The sequence below is a fragment of the Physeter macrocephalus genome, chromosome 9 (genome assembly GCF_002837175.3).
Source record: "Physeter macrocephalus isolate SW-GA chromosome 9, ASM283717v5, whole genome shotgun sequence".
Lineage (NCBI taxonomy): Eukaryota > Metazoa > Chordata > Mammalia > Artiodactyla > Physeteridae > Physeter > Physeter macrocephalus.
In genome coordinates this window covers 108569798-108594849 of record NC_041222.1, presented here as the reverse complement: position 1 = coordinate 108594849, position 25052 = coordinate 108569798, and the positions used below count along the sequence as shown (strand labels likewise).

General features: G+C 38.8%; 1 protein-coding gene across 4 annotated transcripts in view; it reads right to left on the bottom strand.

The window, feature by feature from the left end:
• Positions 1 to 904: 904 nt before the first annotated feature.
• The window catches only part of SPOCK3 (SPARC (osteonectin), cwcv and kazal like domains proteoglycan 3), a 466152-nt gene continuing 442004 nt past the window's right edge, over positions 905 to 25052 (bottom strand). For all 4 annotated transcript variants that reach the window (XM_024130846.2, XM_024130844.2, XM_024130847.2 and 1 more), the window contains 4 exons: positions 14475 to 14696; positions 7429 to 7491; positions 4520 to 4620; positions 905 to 1931 (listed from right to left, as the gene is read on the bottom strand). In XM_024130846.2, the coding sequence (XP_023986614.1) occupies positions 1728 to 1931; positions 4520 to 4620; positions 7429 to 7491; positions 14475 to 14696 (590 nt within the window). In that variant the 3' untranslated portion in view covers positions 905 to 1727. The remainder of the gene's footprint in view (positions 1932 to 4519; positions 4621 to 7428; positions 7492 to 14474; positions 14697 to 25052) is intronic.

Here is a 25052-nt window from a genome sequence, read left to right as displayed (position 1 = left end):
ATTAAAACAATCTGACAAAGAAAAATATTTTTAAATGTATCTAATAAAACAATATGCAAGATGTCAAGAGCTGACTTTGAAACTCAAAATTTAAAAAAAAAACCCGTTTCTAGCTAGTTTGTGATGTATGGTTTTTAAAAATCAAGAAACAGATTAAGAATCCTGCATGCTACTATCTATACCCCAGAAAATCATTAAGGAACAGTTTAATTTGGTTGCAAGATTCTTTATTTTGTAAACTATACATAAACAGTAAAAAAGAAAATGCATTTTACCTTAAATATTACATAAAGTTAACATTAAAGATTTTTTTCTTACTGTATATAAATCAAATGGAAAGAATCCAACAACTTTATTTCAGTGGACTGTATACTGGGAAACCAGCTGACCCACTGTTTAAGTGGTGACACCAGTGTGTAACACCCAACAGGTTTTTCCACTTTTATTATGGGCACAAAACCATAGGTCTGATATCCTTAAAAGCGATGGTGTACCAGAAGGGCTACATGATTAATTAACATGCTAACTTAAATACAACAATTAAAGTAATTTTTGTCGCAGTTAAATCTTAAATGCTACTCCACACGATAGTCATAAGCAAGTCCACATGGTAACTATGTAACAGTAGAAAAAGGAAAGAAAGTATTCTATTTTCTTCATTCCAGCAGCAGTACCGGGACTGGTATTAATCTGTGATTAGGTGCGCCTATCTATGGCCTAATGCCCTATGTGGGGGCGCATGCTGAAACCTTTCTATTTCTATTTTGCAAGGCACCATACAGTATGTTCTCTAAGTTTCGACACTAGGAACAAAAATGGCATAATTCTTAGATTAAATGCAAATATTTATTTAACATAGGAAGTAAAATAAGAATGAAGATTTTTAAGTTTGATATTGGGGCAAATGACAAACTTTTTGTAAAAATACGGTTTAAAAGAATCTTTCCCTTTGTCTTTCTACTTTAAGTTCTGCACCCTAAGTTGCTGGTCAGAAAGATAAAGAAACCTAGAAAGATAAAGAAATCATGCTGGTTAAGATTATCAAACAAATCAACATGAGACTGCTGTCTAAATTCAAATAAAAATTAGAAAGGACAACTATGTTTTTAACTTTCAAAATCCACGGTTTTTCCCTACTGGCCATTTTGTAAGATATCTGGTCACATCCAGAATAACTTCATAACGAAAAACATCACTAAAACTTCATAACTAAAGACATACAAGCATGGTGGAGGTCTCCAGGATGGTGACTCTGTTCTTCTCACTTTGTACTATTCCCTCACTCACCTCTAAATCACTCCAGCTCTGGGAAGAGTCTACTTGGAAACTGCAATTAAGGTCATGCATATTTTTATAAAATCCTTAGAATCCAGGTCACTAGTATGTTATCGTAGATTCAACTTAGAATTTCTCCCAGAAAGTACCACATATGACCTCAAGCACTGGTTGTTTTGTTTGCGGCAGACTCACATAGATCAGTAGCTCTTCATAATTTTCTCTCGTCTGGCTAGACTCCATATGTGTTCTCTTTTTCATATAAAAACTCAAAGTAAATGATACTTCTCTAAACATAAAGTTCTATGACTTTAGTTGCAATATTTGAAATAATTATACAAAATCTAAGTGAGTTTTAGAATCATTCTGTTTGGGCAAGAAGGTACTCCTCCGTAGGGGATCACTTGGTACATAAAAGAGACGCAGAATTTGTTGCTCTCAGCTCTCATCCATCACATGTACCCATCTTGGTCACCACCACCATCATCATCGCCTTCATCCTCATCATCATCTTCAATTTCATCTTCATCGTTCATGATGTCATCTTCACCGTCATCAGCAGCCCATTCACGGAAATCTCCACTTGCAAAATCTCCAGAGATCTCAAAATCAATAGCACAGTCTGCAGCACCGCGCTTCCTGGACCCCACAACTTCCTTTCCATATCGGTCCACAAACCAGCACTGCCCAGTGCTGCCGTGGCACTGCGTTGGCTTGTAGTAAAGCCCATTCACGGAAATCTCCACTTGCAAAATCTCCAGAGATCTCAAAATCAACAGCTTAGGAAAAAAGTAAACATTAATGTTATGTGACTGAGTGGCGGGATAATTTCTGAGGGTCAGAAAATTCTGATGAAAATTGAGGAAATTAAGAAACTGAGTCACTTCGCTGTATCCCTGAAACTAACACAACACTGTTAATCGCCTACACTCCAAGAAAAAAAAGAATCTGAAAAAGATAAATAAAATAAAATTTTAATTTGCTCTTTAGCTTTCTTAACAAAAATAAGGTAAAATCCATTCTTTATCCTTTGTTAAAATATACAGTGCTCAAAAGCGGAATTGTTGCTGAGGTCTGATATGTACGATTTCCAGTTCAGTAATATGGAGCTCAGCCCAGTTTTTATAAAGTCCATGTCAAACTTTGAATTTTACAAAGAATTGAGAACTTCTTCTCTTAGTGTGCGGGCAAAATAGTTGCCCCTCGAAGATGTTCCCTTGCTCATGGCTGAAACCTGTGACTATGTGACCTTACATGGTAAAGGGGCTCCGGAGGCGTGATTAAATCACGGGCCTGGAGCTGACAGGTTACTGTGGGTAACTTGGGTGGGCCCAGGGGATCACCTGCATCCTTAAAATCAAAGAACTCTTTCCAGATGAAGTCAGAGGGCAGTGTGATTACAGAAGAAGAGTCAGAAGCTGGGTAACGGTCCCTGGGCCAAGGAACGTGAGTGGTCTTGAGAGAGGACAAGGCCAGGAAACACCATCCTCGGGAGGGAGCCCTGGAAGGAACCAGCCCCGGAGACACCCTGACCTGAGCTTGGGGAAGCCCACGCTGGACTTCTCATGTTCAGAAGTGCAAGGTCACACGTCTGTGTGGGTTAAGCCACTAACTTTGAGGGATTTTGTTGCAATAGCAACAGAAAACTAACACAGCCAGTAGGTATTTTAAAAAATGTTTAGAAATTTATAATGACTATGGAGGCAATAATGCACACATATCTCAGAATGTAATCACTTCCCAACTCCCCTAGTACCAGTGTGTTTATTTTCTACCCTTTCTAATATTTTGGTCTAATAATTCTTTGGTAGCCTAATTACAGCAGATCCTATTCATGTCATCCAGTGCTTATGAAATGATTGATTTCACAATACAACACCCTGAAGTTCATATCTTTTGTGAAGAAAATGTTATTTGTACTCTTCTACTTTTTCATTTTCTTAATGATTTCAACATGCCAAGAAAACTCACAAGTCACATTCCCAAAACAATTTCCCTGTCACCTATTAAATTCATCTCCGTATAATTATTATTTATAAAATAAACACCTGAAATTCTTTATCCCTCACGGATAACTGGAATAACTGATAGTGCAAGCCATTTAAACTGTGTGTTACAAAGCTGTGTTCTCCACATGTAACAAGTATGTAACGTAGCTATTGAGTATTGCACTCCATCCTATGGAATCTGAAAACGCTGGGCGGGAAGCCAAAACCAAGCTATTAAAGGTGTTGTGGAATAAATAAATGCAGAACAGGCATTTAAGCATTAAACGCCATTGCTTTTATACCGTTTACCATTTATCTATTTCTAAACAATCACAGTGTATCAGTTTAAAAATTGCATAAAGGAGAAAACGAAACTTTTTCTGAAACACAAGACTGACCAAGTACTTTGTTTACATTTTGGTCATTTGTATGAGCTGAAACATAATCCATTAATTCCGTCTGTGTGTGTGTGTGTGTGTGTGTGTGTGTGTGTGTGTGTACAGCTAAGTGGCTTTTGTAGTGAAAACTCTCCACAGTACAAACAGAAATACTTGAAACTTGCATTCTGAAAAAATATTTCACGAAAGACAAAAGACATCACACTTAAAACTTTACAATGTGTGTATGCTGTGTTCAACTTAACTGTAATATTGTTTTCTTAGGTTTATATATAAAATGCATGCTCAGAAAAAGAACTAGAATAGTAATTATAATTACCCTACAAACAATGAAAACTATATTTTCTCACCCAAACATAAGGAAACATGCTCACACAGCTGCAATTTATGGACCTTTACTTTAAAAAGGTTACTTTTTCTTTCCTTGGTGCGCCCATGTTCTCCCTGAGTGACCTTCCCCAAAGGCACACAGATGGGAGGGGGCTGTGTGGTGACACGGCACCCACCAGGGCCGGGTGACAGGGCCCAGAATGGATGACACAGTCTGCCTTACCCGAGAGGAACACAGAAGGCATGCGACAGCCTTCCCGTACTTGAAGGAGTAAAAGCGGCCCACCTTTCGTTATTCTTCCTTAAAATATCTAAGTTACGCAGTTCTACTTGTTAGTTACACAGCTTTTTCTAACATGCTAGGAGTGAGCCTTCCTGTCCCCCCACCCAGTACACTCCGTAGGGTTTGCACAGAGTCGGGCAGAGAATGCGACTCTCCAGCACTTATCCCGCGGGGGAGACATCGTGGCACGCGCGGCCCTCCTCCTTACCACAGTCTGCAGCACCGCGCCTCCTGGACCCCACGACTTCCCTTCCGTATCGGTCCACACACCAGCACTGCCCAGCGCTGCCGTGGCACTGCGTCGGCTTGTAGTAACCATCTGCGTCACACTGGGGCACGTACTGTCCTGTGAGACACGCACATGCGGTAGGAACAAGAGTCACCAACCACGCACTGACTCACTCAAGACACACACACATGAGCTCCGGCTCCAGGCTACGAGCTACGGTGCAGGTAGAACAAAGCAGGCGCTGTCACAACGAACTCCTTGCATTTCTTCTGTTGAGCAAATTTACTGCCTTGTCTTTTTAATCACTCTGCAAAGGGGGCTGTTTCCAGATGTACAATATACAGAATTAGAGCGGATGAACGCCATGCATAAGAAGTCACCCAGACCACTCGGCAGGGCATATGAGACCCTTCACCGTCTCATCACTGCCAATTTTTGACTTTCATTTCCCCCAATTTTCATTCATGTATCCTCAGCTCTTTCCACATCAAGCTGTTTTCTACAAATCCAGTCCTGCTTCATCTCTCTACGCATCTTCTCCTCACCTGGAATCCCTCTCCTTCCCTCCCTCTTGCAATGTAAAACTTGACCGAAATGTGACCCCCTTCTGTGAGGCTGGAGGGTTTCTGATACATTTCTTCCATCGTGTGTGTCTCTCACTGCATGCGCTCACCACTACTCTGTGGTAGCCTCTGTACTGGGAGCTTTCGGTTCTCTTGCTTTTGATTGCTATACGAACAACTCACACTCAGTCTAGTGGGAAGCCAGACACTTACTTTCATACTGTATAATATCTAACATATACCTGGCACACTGCCAGTGATAAGTGTGCAATAATAATTGAGAAGTGAATTCACATTCTTCAATAAACACTCCCACACTACAGTGTAAGCTTTCGGAGATTAGACAATTTTCTTGTCTTTCCTGCCCAACTGTCTGCTCAGTGACCAGACACACTACAGTTACTTGGTGAAAGAAAAAAGGAAAAACAGTGACTAATAAACAGATAAAACATGAAACTGTTCCATTTAGTCCTGCAACAATATGGGATCATTATTTAACCCTTTAAAAAAGTTGCAAAATTCTGATATATAAATAATCAATTTAGTTTAAAAATTATAATTCATTTGAAGGATCTGAACTTCTGGTCTTTCAGTGAGGTGGACCGGATATCACCAATATGGGAAACTCGAGAACACTTTCTGTGGATTTATAGCTGGAAAGATAAGGAAGATTTTCAACATTATTATCTCTACCTCTTAAAAAATACCATAATTTGACATACTCGACATAAAGATTTTTTAGATGGCCAGTCAGTGTGGCCATTTCATTTGTTGTCTCTGCCAGTACACTTTAGAAACAGAAGAGCATTATTAGGAATTAGCCTAGAACCGCAGACGCCAAGACAGCTTGCAGCCTGGAGGCATCGCACCTGCTGCCGCATAACAGTGGACAGACCGTCAGAGGAGGACGCTTTTCTACCCATTTCAGAAGGAATATTGAAGGGTCAGTGCTCTCTAGTAATGACTTTCATTTTTATTATGTAAGATGAATAAAGGTGACTCCTCTCAATTGGGCTCTAAATATGTTTTCATTTTATGTAACATCAAATAATCAAAGCCTGGATGTTAATAGCTTTTTGTCACTAATAGACCTTGACCAAGTCGAAGTTATTTTCCAGTTGAATGTCAATGGCTTTTCCCACTGCACATGGCTGAACTTCGATTTGTAGAAAAAACCAAACCCAGGTGCCATGGTAACGTTTCCACCTGTGAGCTGGAAAGGTATGTCTTGTAGCACAGTTAAAAGAAATGTGATACATTGTAGCTTTTATCTAATGATGTGGCTTCACATCTAAAATGCTGTATTAAGAAATTTAGTCTATTTATTGTGAACTGTGAATTTTCAAGTAATATGAAAAATCTTCTCATATAAACATACAATATTGTAATTACAAAGACAGCATATCATAATATAGATTAATCAGATCTAAAACCATAAAATTATGTGCCACTAAATACACAAGAGCATTAACATACATGAAAAACAACAACAACAAATGTTGCATATGTGGTGTTCTACACTGTATGCTAAAATAGAAAAAAGGACACGTGTGGACAAACTGGTGAAATCCACATAAAGTGTGAGGCTTAATTAATAGGATTATAGCAATGTTAATTTCTTAGATTTGATAAATATATGATAGTTAATCTATACATGGTAAGATGGTAACTTTAGATGAAGCTGGGTGAAAGATATATGGAAACTCTACTGTATTTGTAAAATTTCTGAATCTAAAATTATCCCAAAAAGAGTTTATTAAAAAACTGTATGTTGACAAAAATAAAGAAAATAATCATATGTAATAGTTTAACAATCAGTTAATAGCCAAGCATTCTAATATTTCAAGGCTTTGGGTGAAATTTGGAATTATCTATGTATCTATTTATCATCTAATACACACATTTACTTAGTAAAAGTAAGTTTATAAAAAGTGCTGATGAGAAACTAAAAAATCTGTTCCAATTTTCCTGAGGAACTCAGCCCATGCTTTTAACCATCTCTCTCTCTCCCTCCCTCTCTCTTCCCCTCTCTCTCCATACATACGTGCCATCAATTCGTGAACTGTCAACCACACAATTAGAACCGAAGTTTCTGCCGCTTTACCTTTAGCATTGTTTAAATTTCTTTTTTACTTAATAACTTTCAAAATGAGCATTATATTAGGGTAATAAAACAGGCATCATATCTTTCAAGAGGTAAGATAATAAAAGTAAGGCTAATGACTTTCAAAAACGTCATAAATTTTGTTGCTGAAGTTTAGTGAGGTCCACGTTTGTTGGATAAATACCGATTTTGTGTTGCTGTTTCCCCAGGGTTATTTATGTAAGCAGTAAAGGTGTCAGAGAGTGATCCACAACTCACCGAGGAGCTTCTTCACCCCGAGCCGCTTCTGAATACTGCCGAGCTCCGTCTGGCAAGGTGGGTCTGCAACGGCATTAATGTCACCTCAATGGTTATAGGTAAACAAAGAGGGGGCGATTTCTATGTTACCAAACCTTAGTTAGATTTACAAGGCTTTAGAAGACACGTTACATATCAACTGTTTTACTTATGGAGACACATACAAGTAGATACATATATGTATACATATACATGTATATACACACACATCCATCTACACCTACCTCTATGCCTACACCTACCTCTATACCTACAGTACATCTGCACCATCATGTACATCTACATGTATGTCATCTACATCTACATCATCTACATCTACATCCACACCTACATCTACATCATCTACATCTACATCTGCACCTACATCTACATCATCTACATCTATACCTACATCTACTTCATCTGCATCTGCACCTACATCTACATCACCTATATCTGCACCAACATCTACATCATCTACGTCTACATCTATATCATCTACATCTACATCTGCACCTACATCTATATCATCTACATCTATACCTACATCTACATCATCTACATCATCTACATTTGTACCTACATCTACATCAACTACGTCTACATCTACATCATCTACGTCTACATCTACACCTACATCTACATCTGCACCTACAACTACGTCAACTACATCTACATTTACGTCTACTTCTCTATAGAGAGGCTTTTCTACTTATTGTTTGATTATCTTAATTTCCTCAGAATGACAGAATTGGATGAAAGAAACGAGAATGGTATAAAATACTTATAGGATGGAAAATGGTTCTTTTCATTGAGTTTTAAAAGGTCAATCAACTCATTAATGTAAATACAACTGACAGGTTGCTTCCCAAACTAACTGATTTTGTTTTCCCTCATTTAAAACAGTTTCCACGATCAAGAGAAACGGCTTCACATTGAAACATATTCTAGGAAAACATGAATGCTTCCAAGTTACTCAGAGACACTGTTATAAATTTTGATACTGAATAACACTGACAGACTTCAGTCTTTTCAGTTTCACCCAGATGTTTGCAGTATATACCCAATCTGGAAACAGGATGTAACACACAATAATCTCTGAGAAGCCATCTTTAAAAAAATAAACTTAGAACATTAAACCAATTTGGAAATAAGTATATGCCTATTTTTCAAACTCTTTAAAACCACTTAGAAGGAGATTAGTTTCAGAGAAGTATAAAATTCTAAATAGACATAATATAGTTTGGCTTATATTATTATATTTAATTATATATTTTCTAGTATGTATACATATTCTTATCTGAAAACAGTTCAATGTACTTTAGCCTCTTATTGTAAAAACTTGCTGTTAATACTTGCTATATAAAAACTGTATCACAAACTACTGAAACAGCAAAACAATAAACTAGTACTTGCTCCACTACAACTTTTTTAGTGAAAAGGCAAGATATAATTCAAATAATTTAAGAATTTTTTACCAAACCAAGCTCACAATATTCAGTTATTAAATTTGCATGTAAGCAGCAGAGTGGAAAGAGACCATGAGACAAATAACTTAGTATGTATTTTACAGTTTAATATGTCAGGACAGCAATGCTTTTCCTGGAGGAATCAAAAATGCGAAGAAAAAGTAATTTGCTTGAAAAACCTGATTACCTTATTGTTCTACTTCACGCTGATACTGGCTCAACTGACCCCTTTGTTTTTTTCTAATAATTTGTGAGTCTTATATTATTAACAGAATAGGAATGAAGTTGCATAATATGGACTTAGAGAGTAGACCTAAAATTTACTGCCCTCCAAATATGACATTTAAAACCAAGAGGAAAGATTCTAGCTGAAGTTTCAATACTACATTGAAAGCAACTCTTCTCACTGCTATGGGACAGTTATTGTAAGTAGAAGTGATATTTCTCTTATCTTCCTGTGAGATTGCCCGAAATCAGGCATGTCTGAGTCTGACTCTCCCTGAATAAACCCGGGGAAGCCACAAGCTGTGTGTAGGGGAACCTGCCAGATTTCGAGAGAAGTCATGACAGACTGGGCTGTTCCACTACATACAGTACTGGATTGTGAAAGCTATCCTGTGCTCTGTCTGGCCTTTGACTCACGTACACTCGGAGGGCGTGGCTGAGATTTCGCCTGTCATTAAACTCTCTTGCAAACAACTGATGTAGACGAAAGGGCAGTGAGGTGGCAAAGTGCATGAAGGTTTGAACACGATTAGGCACAAGTGTATACACAAGATTTATTTCCCCCAATCTAATGGTGATTTGACTTTATGGAAAATTCTGATTTCATATGCTTAAAATTGTATGAAAATCATGAGTTATAAAATATAGGCTTTAATGTAATCATTAAATTTACAAGTAATTATTCCCAACAGTAGTTTTAAAAAATAAGAAAAAAAAAGAATTAAAATCTTTTACTAGTGAATTTCAAAATGCTGTTTTTTTAAAAATTAACATTGTTCATTATTTTGCATTCTGAATTTAAAACCTCAAAGCCTTATATTGGAACCATTCACACATTATCTATATTATGAATGGATAACTGTCAATGCAATGATAACAATGCATTTTTATTTTCCCACACAATTTTGAACTGAATAAAATGTCACTGGTAAACATAAATAAGGAAATATCTCTATGTTCACAACAGTAATATACAAAGGTGTTCTTTCTATACTCACAACTAGTTATTTCTAGGGAGTATATTTCTATTAGCTGTCAAACATATAGATACAATGTGACGTCAAAACTGCAAAGAGGGGCTTCCCTGGTGGCGCAGTGGTTGAGAGTCCGCCTGCCGATGCAGGGGACACGGGTTCGCGCCCCGGTCCGGGAGGATCCCACGTGCCGCGGAGCGGCTGGGCCCGTGAGCCACGGCCGCTGAGCCTGCGCGTCCGGAGCCTGCGCTCCGCAACGGGAGGGGCCGCAGCAGTGAGAGGCCCGCGTACCGCAAAAAAAAAAAAAAAAAAAAAGGGACTAAAAAAAAAAAACTGCAAAGAAAGTAGACATTGCAGGGGTGTGTGCGTGACTCAGTGGGTGCCACGCACACCTGCAGGCGGTGCCACCTCCCTGCAGGGAGGGCACCCGGACCAGCTCAGCCTCTTTCTCAGGAGGCCTGTGCCCAATCCCTTTCCTTCATGGAGCCTCTCACAGAACGGATATACTGAAATAACTTTATTAGGTTTACTCTGTGCAAATTTCAAATATTCATAATACCAAAGGACAACATTGCCTGTATTTAATATCTTTCATTAAATTAAACATCCTTTGTAAAACTAATGCAGATGATTGATGCCCGTTCTGACATCTCCTCCTGTGGCTGGAAGGCATAAACAACCTCGAAAGATGCGACTGTTCCAGCTGTCGTCCCATCAGGTGTATCGCTGACCGGGCTCCTGCCCTGAACAGGATTTGTCAGCAAGCTGCCTAGGGGCGTCTCTCAGCATTTTATGTATGAGGACTTCGCAAAGTCTAAATGTAATGGTAAAGCTGCTGGAGATGCAAACTACTATCGGTATATACAGGATGGATAAACAACAAGGTCCTACCGTAGAGCACAGGGAACTACATTCAATATCCTGAGATAAACCACAATGGAAAAGAAAATGAAGAAGAATACACATCTATATCTATATATATCTATAACTGAGTCACTTTGCTGTACAGTGGAAATCAACACAACATTGTGAATCAACTAGACTTCGATAAAATTTAAAAAAAAATAAGAGGTACAGCTGCTGGAGAAAGAAGTTTCAGATCCCCGTCCCTGAGCTCATTCTGTAACATGAAGGCCTTTAAGATCACTGAGTGTCGTCCTCAGCTGTGGACGAGATCGTTACATTCTCACAGGGCTATATGAGGGATAAATGATTTATGTGCCCAAAAGATGACATGGGCCTGAATAAATGTTAATTTACTTTCTCTTTCCTGGATCTTACACAACAGGGCTTTAACTGAAATAGCAACTAATAAACTGAGGTACTTTTTTGAGTAGGGGCTTAAAATATATTTTATGAAAGTAAGTTATTAACACCTAAGGTAACAAAAATCCCAAATTAATATTTTTCCTACTTATTCTTTTATAACTAATTAGAATGAAATCACACAAACCACAATCATATCCATTTTGTGTTGCTTAACTGTCATGATTTCAGAAAATCAGTCACAGAAACAGATATGCATTTTAACTAATTACAAACTTTTTTAGGTTACAATTTTTTTCCCTTGGAAAACTACAAGTATTTAACTTGCCTGAAATTTTATATTCTCAACCTCATTTATTAAACTTTTGAAATTAACCTTAATTTATTTTTGAAAGGTATTTTTTAAAAAACAACACTATTACTTTATTTTTCAGATATTTTCCAACAACCATACAACTATAATCCTGATTGCAGTTTTAAGTCAACCTGGATTAATAACACCCCATTATACATTATTCTCTCCTTCTCTCTCTCTCTATATATGTACACACATACATATATTACTCTAATTATAATAAACTTAAGAATTTGTTGTTTTTATTGAATAAACAGGACAAACACATTCTTTATAAGGTGAAACATTTGAAAAAATGTTTTTAATGTTTATTCTTTTCCATGAAATTACTTAATGAGCTAACTCCACAGTCAGTTATCCTGATAGAGCTTTTGTAATATTTTCTAGCATATTAATGAATGGAATTAGCCGAACTCTCCTAAGCTTTTGGGAAGTTGTATAATCATTTAACCAGCTCAGGTATCATTTACTAAATTATCTCTGCTGTGTAGTAAATGACCTCAGAGGATGTCTTCATGTGACTACGAAGGTTTTGATACTTTGGAAGTAAGTATCAAGAATAATAAATGAAAAGTATATATAAAGCAGAATCTTTGGGGGACCTTTAATCAGTTCTATGAATATTACTGCAAAATCTAGGAATGTCTTAAGGTAAAAATATTTATTTCTGCAGTAGAAACATTCAGAGTTATTCAGAATATTTTAAAATGTTCATGTATAAACACTTGGACATGCTATCATAATAATCAAAGAAAAATTAAAATAACATTTGTCATCATGACAAAAGACCACGTCTCTTTATGGCAGTTTACCTGGATTTACTTTTTTATTCTGTAAATCAGCGGTCCCCAATCTTTTTGGCACCAGGGAGCAGTTCCACGGAAGAGAATTTCTCCACAGATGGCGGGGGGGAACGGTTCGGGCAGTGATGGGAGCTACGGGGGGGGCGGTAATGGTTCGGGTGGTGATGTGAGCAGTGGGGAGCGGCTGTCAATACAGATGAAGCTTTGCTTGCTCGCCCACCGCTCACCTCCCGCTGTGCGGCCCGGTTCCTAACAGGCCGCGGACCAGTACCGGTCTGCAGCCTGGGGCTTGGGGAACCCCTGCTGTAAATGATTTAAGGGTATACTAGTCATTACAACCAGGGCAAAACCTTTTAGGGGTATTCAGTCACCTAAAAAGCACATAAGCAATAGTGTAAGTCAACAAGTGTGTGTGTTTGTGTCAGTATGTGAGTGTGTGTTTGTGAGTTTGTGTGTGTCTCTGTGCATGTGTGTGTATGATTAAGACTATTTTAACAAATCCAATCTACTCTTTAAACTTTGCTTACAGTGGTTTATAAACACATTAGTGGTTTAATCTAGGCTACAAACCCTGCTGTTGACGCAGTGCTAATCAATTTATGCGTAAGCATGTCATCCCTAATCACTGAACGATTACTAATACATGAAAAAGTAATTGTGATAGTAAAATGACTGATAGAATGTGCTGGCTTCCATATGACAACCTGAGAATCATTAACACAGATTAGAGCAGCTTGTTCATTCTGGTAGCTGTCAAGGGCTTTAAAAGGCAGTGACAATAGCAGATGTATCATGTTAGACTAATTTCCAATTTGTTTTTCAAAATTAGCTTCAAAGTTACACATGTCATTTTTTCTTAGTTTCCCCAAACTTTATCATAATTTGAATGTTTTGGGTCTATTTCCCTTAGACACAATTTTAGTTATCATTTGGCTGATTACATAAGCATGGCTCCAATTTTCCTTATGTTCCCGTTTCCGAGTGAAGCAGGACCCATGAGGACCAGCCTCATCCAACCCTTCAGGCTGCCTTGCCTCTCCGGGGGAACTGAGACTCTTTCTTTGCTAGTGCCTTTTCATAAAGCTAAGTTATCTACAAAGTTTGAAAGGCTAAGTCATTTTAAAATCAAACGCGTGAAAATAACTTTATGGTGAATGCTGTGGTTCATGTGGCTCATTTAATAAGATCACAAAATAGAACATTAAAACTCCACAGCACACTGATAAAAAACCCATTTATTTTACACCATGGGCAAAGCAGAGAGCAAATTAATTTAATGATTACTTTTAATATCTATGTTCTCGTATCTCTGTGTGTTTCTTGGTGGTTCATAATGGAAACTATAATGAAGTGCATTAATAAAAAATATTAATTACTATTTTTCATCTCATTTAGTGTTTTTTTTTTCATTTAGTGCGTTTTGCATCCCTAGCTGAGTCATAACGTTCAACGTGCTGCTTATTTGCTCTTTTATTAAACACTCTAATTGGAAAACTATCCCTCACAATGAATGGGGTGTAGCGTGTTGTTTTTTTTTTTTAATTGAAAAAAATTAAAAAAAAAATTTCCTTGGAGTGTAGTTGATTTACAATGTTGTGTTAGTTTCAGGTGTACAGCAAAGTGAATCAGTTATACACATGTACATATGTCCTCTCTTTTTTTGATTCTTTTCCCATTTAGGCCATTGCAGAATATTGAGTAGAGTTCCCTGTGCTGTACAGCAGGTCCCTATCAGTTACCTATCTTATACATAGTGGTGTGTGTATGTCAACCTCAGTCTCCCAACTCCCCCCCACCCCTTTCTCCCTGGGAGCCAAAAGTTTGATTTCTGCCCGTGTAACTCTGTCTCTATTTTGTAAATTGAGGACAGGGTACAAACGAGCTCGTCTGTAGTGCACGGCTTTACTGCGCGGACAAAATGGCCTTGGCTCGGTACCTTGTTGTCTCTGGAAGCAGTAGCACCACTCATTGTTGGAGATGGAGCTGTCCTTGTACGTGTCACAGGAGCTGAAGAAGGCCTCCGCGCACCGCTCGTTCTTGTCCAGGTAAATGCTCCCAAGCTCCGACGGGTCCAGGAGCAGGTCGTAGTTTGTATCGAGTCTGTTAAACATCCAGCCAAGTGAATCCTTGCAAATTGGCAAAATACTGGTATCAAATCCTAAAGGTAAAGATGGAAAGATATTAGCTAAACATGAAAGTTGCCATCAGCAGCAAGCAAAATAAAGAAGTGTCACAGAGGGTTTGTAAGAACAAATCTGACTCCATGTTAGATCTTTTTCATGAACCTTTGTATTCTGTTGCTTTTGCTACAGTTAAGAATGTTGCCTACGCCTAAAATATACAGGATAGCCCAGTTCTCAAGGCTCTGACCTTTCAGGGGATAGCATTTTTCCATTCATATAGAGATAAAACGTTGCCCAACAGAGAATAATATTTGTCTTGTTGGACGTTTACAGGAACATCGTGACCTGACCTGCGTGGACAGATGCAAGAACAAGGATTCTGACACCATGAAGTTCGCAACAACCAGCCACGCCCCTCCCTCACCTGCCTTTAAAGATGCTTTGCTGAAACCCTTCTGGGAGTTTGGGGTTTTTGGGGCATGAGCCACCCATCTCCTTGCTTGGACCTGCAATACACTTTCCTCTTCTCCAAAATCTGACGTTTCGATTTGTTTGGCCTCACTGTGCGTCACGCATACGAACTTGCAATCAGGTTCCTTAGGGCACCTACTCAAGTTGAGTCAGAAGTCAGGCTTACATCCACCTTGAGTAACTGGTTTCAGAGTGAAGTGGGGTAGTAATATATACCTCTCAGGATAGCTGTGAGAGTTAACTAACCAGAATATAAGGCGTCTAGTACTAATCAGTCATTCATTCAGTGGCAGTTACTACTGTAATTATATTATATGTTATTTACTATTCTTTTTGTTGTTCAAGCTTTTTCTGAATAAATAGGCTAGACGCATGCCTTGCTCGGTGGATATGGCTATAACTGAATAATAATACCCTACTCATAAAGAAATAAAATTCATTTTTTATTCAAAGAAATGAAAATGCCCTTTGAACAAAAGTATAATTAACACATAATAACTTCAACAATGCTCTGTATCTTGGTACAACCATGGTGACCGTGATAGTTCACAAGTAATATCCAGTGCAAGAATAACCAGCAGGTAATTTACACACTGCTCTGTCTTCTGCTTCCCACAAGGCAACTTTTTAAGCACAAAGCCGCTAGAATGAGGCAGCAGGGTGCACTGGCAGCAGATCTGCATCAGAGCTACACACCATCGAATGTGGGTTACCCGGGTCAGCTGCTGACCTCGTGAAGGCTCGGTGTCCTAAAAAGCAGCAGATGCAACGTCAGCGTGTGAAGCGTAACTGAGAAATTTACTTTCAACTCTTCTTATTTGTCAGGTTTAAGCTACCTTGAACGTGGGTTTTGTCATCCGGTTTTTGTTTTATTTGCTACTCTTCACGCATTGCAAGTGAAAAAAACAATACTCACGTCACGGGTATGGAAGAGAGGGTGTGTTTGGAGATATGACGGCTTTCTGAAAACCGAGTATCAGAAAGACTGAATCTTCGACAGCAGGAGCTGGGAGCAGTTGAACCGTTTATGAGCGGAACCCCCTCAGGGGTAGTGACGTGTATGTTCTACTAGTTACATGCACTATTTGGATAATTTTACTTTGTTAAAATTCGAGATGCAAGAATAAGTGCAGATATAGATATTTAAGGTTTCCTATTCAAATCCTATCTAGCATTTTAAGGATACTTAGGATTAAAAATGAAATAGGACTTAAGCAATTCATAATTTCACCACCTTTTCAGGGTTTATTTTACTAATAAATTCAGAGCATATTTAGTGCTTTCTACCTGTGCATCACTGTCTCGCAATGGGGGCCAAAGGTAAAGTGGTATTTGTGACACTTTCATAAAAGCAGAGACACAGAAATTCAGTGGTTTTCTCACTGTTTGTATTTTTCTTTGTAAAATTGTTTGTAGAACCAAACAGAATTCTCCCAAACAAACAAGCAGACAGAGAGCAAACGTGAACTGCTCAATTCCTATTGACTTTCCAGGTCTTGACCCTGGTTCTGAGAATGCAGAGTTCAAATATACAGACAAGACCCCACTCTCTTAGAGTTTACTTTGAAAACCAGCCTGGTTTGAGATATTGGTTGAAACTGCCTCTTACCACCCGAAGTTGTCAAATGCCCAGGGATTACATGAAGAAAGCAACCTGCAGAAAAAGATATACTAAAGTCTGTAAAACCAATCAAAGAACTTGAGTTTGGAGTGTGAGATTCTGGTGTGCCTTGGACCCCACCCTTCCTTCCCAAGCTCATTTTAGGAGGCAATGGAGAAACTTAACTGCCTTCAGCAAGATCTTTTTTGACCCACCTCCTAGAGTAGTGAAAATAAAATCAAAAATAAACAAATAGGACCTAATTAAACTTAAAAGCTTTCATACAGCAAAGGAAACCATAAACAAAATTAAAAGACAAACCACAGAATGGGAGAAAATATTTGCAAACAATTCAACCGACAAGGGATTAATCTCCAAAAATACAAACAGCTCATGCAGCTCAATATCAAAAAATCAAACAACCCAATCAAAAAATGGGCAGAAGACCTAAATAGACATTTCTCCAAAGAAGATATACAGATGGCCAAGAAGCACAGGAAAAGATGCTCAACATCACTAATTATTAGAGAAATGCAAATCAAAACTACAATGAGGTATCACCTCACACCGGTCAGAATGGCGATCATCAAAAATTCTACAAACAATAAATGCTGGAGAGGGTGTGGAGAAAAGGGAACCCTCTTGCACTGTTGGTGGGAATGTAAATTGATACAGCCACTATGGAGAACAGTATGGAGGTTCCTTAAAAAACTAAAAATAGAACTATCATGTGACCCAGCAATCCCACTACTGGGCATATACCCTGAGAAAACCATAATTCGAAGAGACACATGCACCCCAATGTTCACAGCAGCACTATTTACAATAGCCGGGACATGGAAGCAACCTAAATGTCCATCGACAGATGAATGGATAAAGAAGATGTGGTACATATATACAATGGAATATTACTCAGCCTTAAAAAAGAATGAAACAGTGCCATGTGCAGAGACGTGGATGGACCTAGAGACTGTCATACAGAGTGATGGAAGTCAGAAAGAGAAAAACAAATATATTAACGTATATATGTGGAATCTAGAAAAATGGCACAGATGATCTTATTTGTGAAGCAGAAATAGAGACACAGACGTAGAGAACAAACGTACGGATACCAAGGGGGAAAAGGGTTGGTGGTGGGATGAATTGGGAGATGGGGATTAAGATATATATACTATTGATACTATGTATAAAATAGAAAACCAATGAGAACCTACTGTATAGCACAGGGAACTCTACTCAGTGCTCTGTAGTGACCTAAATGGGAAGGAAATCCAAAAAAGAGGGGAGATATGTATACGTATAGCTGATTCATTTTGCTGTACAGCAGAAACTAACACAGCGTTGTAAAGCAACTATACTCCAATAAAAGTTAATTAAAAAAGAGAAGGAAACCTACCTGCCTTCATGAACAAAGGTCTTGGAAGAGGAGAGAAGGGCAACTGGGAGTTAGTGATGCGAGTTTAGCCCATCCCCCCACCTACTTCTGAAGGGAGGGGTCATCTGGTGAGCCTCCCAGAGCTCTGCACGGGGGCGCTGCAAGAGCATCCCGTAAAAGCACCAGAGTCTGCGGGGGGGACAGGGAGTGTCTGACCCCCAGGGGAAGGCCTGGTTATCTGCTTTTTTTTTTTTAACATCTTTATTGGAGTATAATTGCTTTACAAAGGTGTGTTAGTTTTTGCTTTATAACAAAGTGAATCAGCTATACATATACATATATCCCCATATCCCCTCCCTCTTGCGTCTCCCTCCCACCCTCCCTATCCCACCCCTCTAAGTGTTCACAAAGCACCGAGCTGATCTCCCTGTGCTATGCGACTGCTTCCCACTAGCTATCCACCCTACGTTTAGTAGTGTATATATGTCCGTGCCACTCTCTCACCCCGTCATGAGTCCTGTTGCTGCCAAAGTGGAACTCTGGGTTCTGGGATGCTGAGGTGGATGGGATACAGGGGACCCCAGAGGAGGTGACCAGAAGCCAGCGGCTGGGGATTAACAAGAGAGCTCCCTGCGGGGAGGAGTGCTGGAGGCTGCTTCCCACTAGCTATCCACCCTACGTTTAGTAGTGTATATATGTCCGTGCCACTCTCTCACCCCGTCATGAGTCCTGTTGCTGCCAAAGTGGAACTCTGGGTTCTGGGATGCTGAGGTGGATGGGATACAGGGGACCCCAGAGGAGGTGACCAGAAGCCAGCGGCTGGGGATTAACAAGAGAGCTCCCTGCGGGGAGGAGTGCTGGAGGACCAGCGCAGAGACCTCAGAGCAAGCGTGCCCTGTCCTCAGCACAGTGAGGCTGCAGTGCTGACGTGATCGGACTTTGTTTTATTGGGTGGGCCCAAAAGTGCCTTCGGTTTCTTAAGTAAAAATAAAAGACACAGTTTTCATTTTCACCGAGAACTTTATGGAACAACGTATTCACCCTTTTGTTCCATTACTTTCTGCCATTTTTCAGGCAACTTGACAATTCCATCTTCCCAAAACTTTTTGTCTTTTTGAGCCAAGAACTGTTCCAGGCGCCTTTTACGGTCTTCCAGGGAATTGACATTTTCTCCATTAAGAGAATTTGTAAAGACTGAAATAAATGGAAATCCGAAGGTACAATGTCTGATGAATACGGCAGATGAATCAGAACTTCCCAGCCAAGCTGTAACAGTTTCTGCCTGGTTATCAAAGAAACATGCGGTCTTGTGGTATCCTGATGGAAGATTATGTGTTTTCTGTTGATTAATTCTGGACGCTTTTTGTTGAGTGCTGCTTTCAGTTGGTCTAACTGGGAGCAGTACTTGTTGGAATGAATCGTTTGGTTTCTGGAAGGAGCTCATAATAGAGGACTCCCTTCCAATCCCACCGTATACACAACATCACCTTGTTTGTACAGTATCCATTTTTCATTGTTGTACAGTATCCATTTGTTGGATACACATTGTTGTACAGTATCCATTTTTCATTGCCTGTCACAACTGGTTTTAAACATGGAACGTTTTCATTACGTTTCAGTAAAGAATCGCATGCAGAAATACGGTCAAAAAGGTTTTTGTCGCTTAACTTACGTGGAATCCAAATGTCAGAGCAATTCACATAACCAAGCTGGTGCAAATGATTTTCAACGCTGATCTGGATATTTTGAGTATGTCACCTGTCTCCCATGTGGTATAACGCTGATTGTTCTCAAAGTCTCGATTCCATCGCTGTCAACTTCAACTGGTTTACCCGACCATGGAGCATTGTCCAGGGAGAAATCTCCAGCATGAAACTTCGCAAACCACTTTTGACACATTTGATCAGTCACAGCACCTTCTCCATACACTGCACAAATCTTTTTGTGCGTTTCAGTTGCATCTTTACCTTTCTTGAAATAATAAAGCATAATATGCCAAAAATGTTGCTTTTTTTCCTTCTGTCTTCAATATTAAAATGGCTACACAAAAACACACCAATTTTGATGTCTTTTTTTAAACGCACGCTGATATGACAGCTGTCACATACAAACTAACAAAATTGTTTCAAATGAAGTTAAAGACAACTAAGTGCTACTAGAGCCATCTTACGGAGAAAACCGAACGAAACTTTTGGCCAACCCAATAGAAGGAAAACAGCCCCTGCAAAGGATTAGATGGGAACTGGGCCGGAAGCTGGGAGACCAGCAGGAAGTAACCATCACAGCCCTCGTGAGAGATTTTGGTGGATTGTTTGTATCACATCTTCACTCGAGCTTCTTTTGAACAATCATCAATCTTTAAAATATAAGTTTTAAAATGATCTCTGCCCAGCTTTTATGACGTGCCAGTCAACATTCTTGTCAGTTTTAATGCGTTGTTATTTTTCTCAGTATAAGGTGAAAGAACAGTGGTCTTAACGATTCAATGGTTTTTGTAGCTCTACTTTGAGGAGAGCTTTTCTACAAATCAGATATCAACATGAAAGAATATTTCTGAAATTATGACATGCACAGATACTTAACAAACCTTAGACACAACAGGACCAAGACTTTATCCTTTACGTTACAAAGAAACGGACTTCTTATAGAGTACATGCCTGGTGAATGATCAATTTGATGACATGTGATGTCTTAGATGGAGAATGTCAGGGAATCTGATTTGGATTCAGGTCACTGGCCCGAGTTCTGCCACTACCTTGTTGTGGTTAAGTTATTTAATGTATCAAGGCTGTAATGTCCACATTGAGACAATGTGGGGATTTTTAAAGTATGATCTCTATGTTACCCTGGAGATAAAAAATACAGTGAGTTTATGTTATTTGAATGATATATTTATACACAAAGTTGTGTTACAAGGGTCACTGGAATGATAAGTAACAGAAATGGACTAGAAATAAAATTATTCTGATAGTCTAAATTATCAATAAATGTATACTATTCAGTATGATTCTGTTGATGCTACAAATATAAAATAAAATTAATTTGGAAAAAAAATTTAAACTTTTGGAGCCACAGATACTGTGGTGACTTTGAGCATTCTCAGATATGCGACTGTATATTTATGATATATATACAGTACAAATATTCTATATGTGTATATATACATAGAAAAGAACTCTAGGTCCAGCCAGAAATCTGACTTGTGTCACCAAAGTAAAAACTTTTGCTTTCACCCAATTTCTGAAGTCTACTTTGCCTCAGAGAAACATAACCACTCCAGCTTTCTTATGATTAGAATTTCCACTATTTTACTTTCAACTAATTTGCATTTTATATTTAAAATGGGTCTCTGAGAGACAGCATGGCACTGAGTCTCACATTTTTTCCAAGTCTGACAATCTCGGCCTTTTTACGGAAGTGTTAAGGCCACATGCATTTAATATTATCAAAATGGTTGTATTTAAAACTTCCATCTTGTTACTATTTGATTTGTCCCATTATTTGTCTTTTCCTGTCTTGTTTTTTATTAAACATGTTGCTTTTATTTTTTATGATTCCCACTTAATCTCCACTATCGGTTTATGTGGCAGGCAAAACCGTGGTCCCTCAAAGATATCCACGTGGACCTATGTGATACCACATCCAAAAGGGAGTTACGAGTATGGGTGGAATTAAAGTTCCTAATCAGTCGACTTTAAAATTGGGAGTTCATCAATGGATTATCTGTATTGACCCAACCTTATCACATAAACCCTTAAAAGTGAAGAACTTTTCCCAGCTATAGTCAGACATAAATGACACAGGAAAAAAAAGTCTTTAAAGACAGAGGAAGGAGGCTGTGAGCCCAGGAACATGGGTGGTCCCTAGGAACTGAAGTGCTGCTTTCAGTTGGTCTAACTGGGAGCAGTACTTGTTGGAATGAATCGTTTGGTTTCTGGAAGGAGCTCATAATAGAGGACTCCCTTCCAATCCCACCGTATACACAACATCACCTTGTTTGTACAGTATCCATTTTTCATTGTTGTACAGTATCCATTTGTTGGATACACATTGTTGTACAGTATCCATTTTTCAATGCCTGTCACAACTGGTTTTAAACATGGAACGTTTTCATTACGTTTCAGTAAAGAATCGCATGCAGAAATACGGTCAAAAAGGTTTTTGTCGCTTAACTTACGTGGAATCCAAATGTCAGAGCAATTCACATAACCAAGCTGGTGCAAATGATTTTCAACGCTGATCTGGATATTTTGAGTATGTCACCTGTCTCCCATGTGGTATAACGCTGATTGTTCTCAAAGTCTCGATTCCATCGCTGTCAACTTCAACTGGTTTACCCGACCATGGAGCATTGTCCAGGGAGAAATCTCCAGCATGAAACTTCGCAAACCACTTTTGACACATTTGATCAGTCACAGCACCTTCTCCATACACTGCACAAATCTTTTTGTGCGTTTCAGTTGCATCTTTACCTTTCTTGAAATAATAAAGCATAATATGCCAAAAATGTTGCTTTTTTTCCTTCTGTCTTCAATATTAAAATGGCTACACAAAAACACACCAATTTTGATGTCTTTTTTTAAACGCACGCTGATATGACAGCTGTCACATACAAACTAACAAAATTGTTTCAAATGAAGTTAAAGACAACTAAGTGCTACTAGAGCCATCTTACGGAGAAAACCGAACGAAACTTTTGGCCAACCCAATAGAAGGAAAACAGCCCCTGCAAAGGATTAGATGGGAACTGGGCCGGAAGCTGGGAGACCAGCAGGAAGTAACCATCACAGCCCTCGTGAGAGATTTTGGTGGATTGTTTGTATCACATCTTCACTCGAGCTTCTTTTGAACAATCATCAATCTTTAAAATATAAGTTTTAAAATGATCTCTGCCCAGCTTTTATGACGTGCCAGTCAACATTCTTGTCAGTTTTAATGCGTTGTTATTTTTCTCAGTATAAGGTGAAAGAACAGTGGTCTTAACGATTCAATGGTTTTTGTAGCTCTACTTTGAGGAGAGCTTTTCTACAAATCAGATATCAACATGAAAGAATATTTCTGAAATTATGACATGCACAGATACTTAACAAACCTTAGACACAACAGGACCAAGACTTTATCCTTTACGTTACAAAGAAACGGACTTCTTATAGAGTACATGCCTGGTGAATGATCAATTTGATGACATGTGATGTCTTAGATGGAGAATGTCAGGGAATCTGATTTGGATTCAGGTCACTGGCCCGAGTTCTGCCACTACCTTGTTGTGGTTAAGTTATTTAATGTATCAAGGCTGTAATGTCCACATTGAGACAATGTGGGGATTTTTAAAGTATGATCTCTATGTTACCCTGGAGATAAAAAATACAGTGAGTTTATGTTATTTGAATGATATATTTATACACAAAGTTGTGTTACAAGGGTCACTGGAATGATAAGTAACAGAAATGGACTAGAAATAAAATTATTCTGATAGTCTAAATTATCAATAAATGTATACTATTCAGTATGATTCTGTTGATGCTACAAATATAAAATAAAATTAATTTGGAAAAAAAATTTAAACTTTTGGAGCCACAGATACTGTGGTGACTTTGAGCATTCTCAGATATGCGACTGTATATTTATGATATATATACAGTACAAATATTCTATATGTGTATATATACATAGAAAAGAACTCTAGGTCCAGCCAGAAATCTGACTTGTGTCACCAAAGTAAAAACTTTTGCTTTCACCCAATTTCTGAAGTCTACTTTGCCTCAGAGAAACATAACCACTCCAGCTTTCTTATGATTAGAATTTCCACTATTTTACTTTCAACTAATTTGCATTTTATATTTAAAATGGGTCTCTGAGAGACAGCATGGCACTGAGTCTCACATTTTTTCCAAGTCTGACAATCTCGGCCTTTTTACGGAAGTGTTAAGGCCACATGCATTTAATATTATCAAAATGGTTGTATTTAAAACTTCCATCTTGTTACTATTTGATTTGTCCCATTATTTGTCTTTTCCTGTCTTGTTTTTTATTAAACATGTTGCTTTTATTTTTTATGATTCCCACTTAATCTCCACTATCGGTTTATGTGGCAGGCAAAACCGTGGTCCCTCAAAGATATCCACGTGGACCTATGTGATACCACATCCAAAAGGGAGTTACGAGTATGGGTGGAATTAAAGTTCCTAATCAGTCGACTTTAAAATTGGGAGTTCATCAATGGATTATCTGTATTGACCCAACCTTATCACATAAACCCTTAAAAGTGAAGAACTTTTCCCAGCTATAGTCAGACATAAATGACACAGGAAAAAAAAGTCTTTAAAGACAGAGGAAGGAGGCTGTGAGCCCAGGAACATGGGTGGTCCCTAGGAACTGAGCACAACACAAAGGAAAGGGGGCCCTGGTCCTACAGCCGCAGGAGCCGAATTCTGACCACCATCCACCGACCAGGGAAATGGATCCTCTCCTGGAGCCTCCGACACCTCGATCTTAGTGTGGTGAGACCTGCGTTAGACCTCGGACCTCCAGAGCTGTGAAACAATAAATCTGTGCTCCTAAACTACTAAGTTTTGAGGTAATGCTACATCAGCAGTAGAAAACTAACGTAGGTTGTTCACTATATTTATTTTATTGTTTGGTGGTTGCCCAGGGTTTAAAGTATACGTCACTGGCTATCATGTCTACCTTCAGATGATGTCACAGCCTTGACAACCGCTGTAAGGAACTTACCAGAGTGTACTTAGACCCCAATTCCTCCACACTTTCTGCAATTCATCCATTTTAATTCTACATGTTATAAACCCCATACGCTGTCACAATGTTTGCTCTAAACAACCTAATAGCTTTTCAAGTGATTAAAAATGAGAAAAGAGGGGCTTCCCTGGTGGCGCAGTGGTTGAGAGTCCGCCTGCCGATGCAGGGGACGCGGGTTCGTGCCCCGGT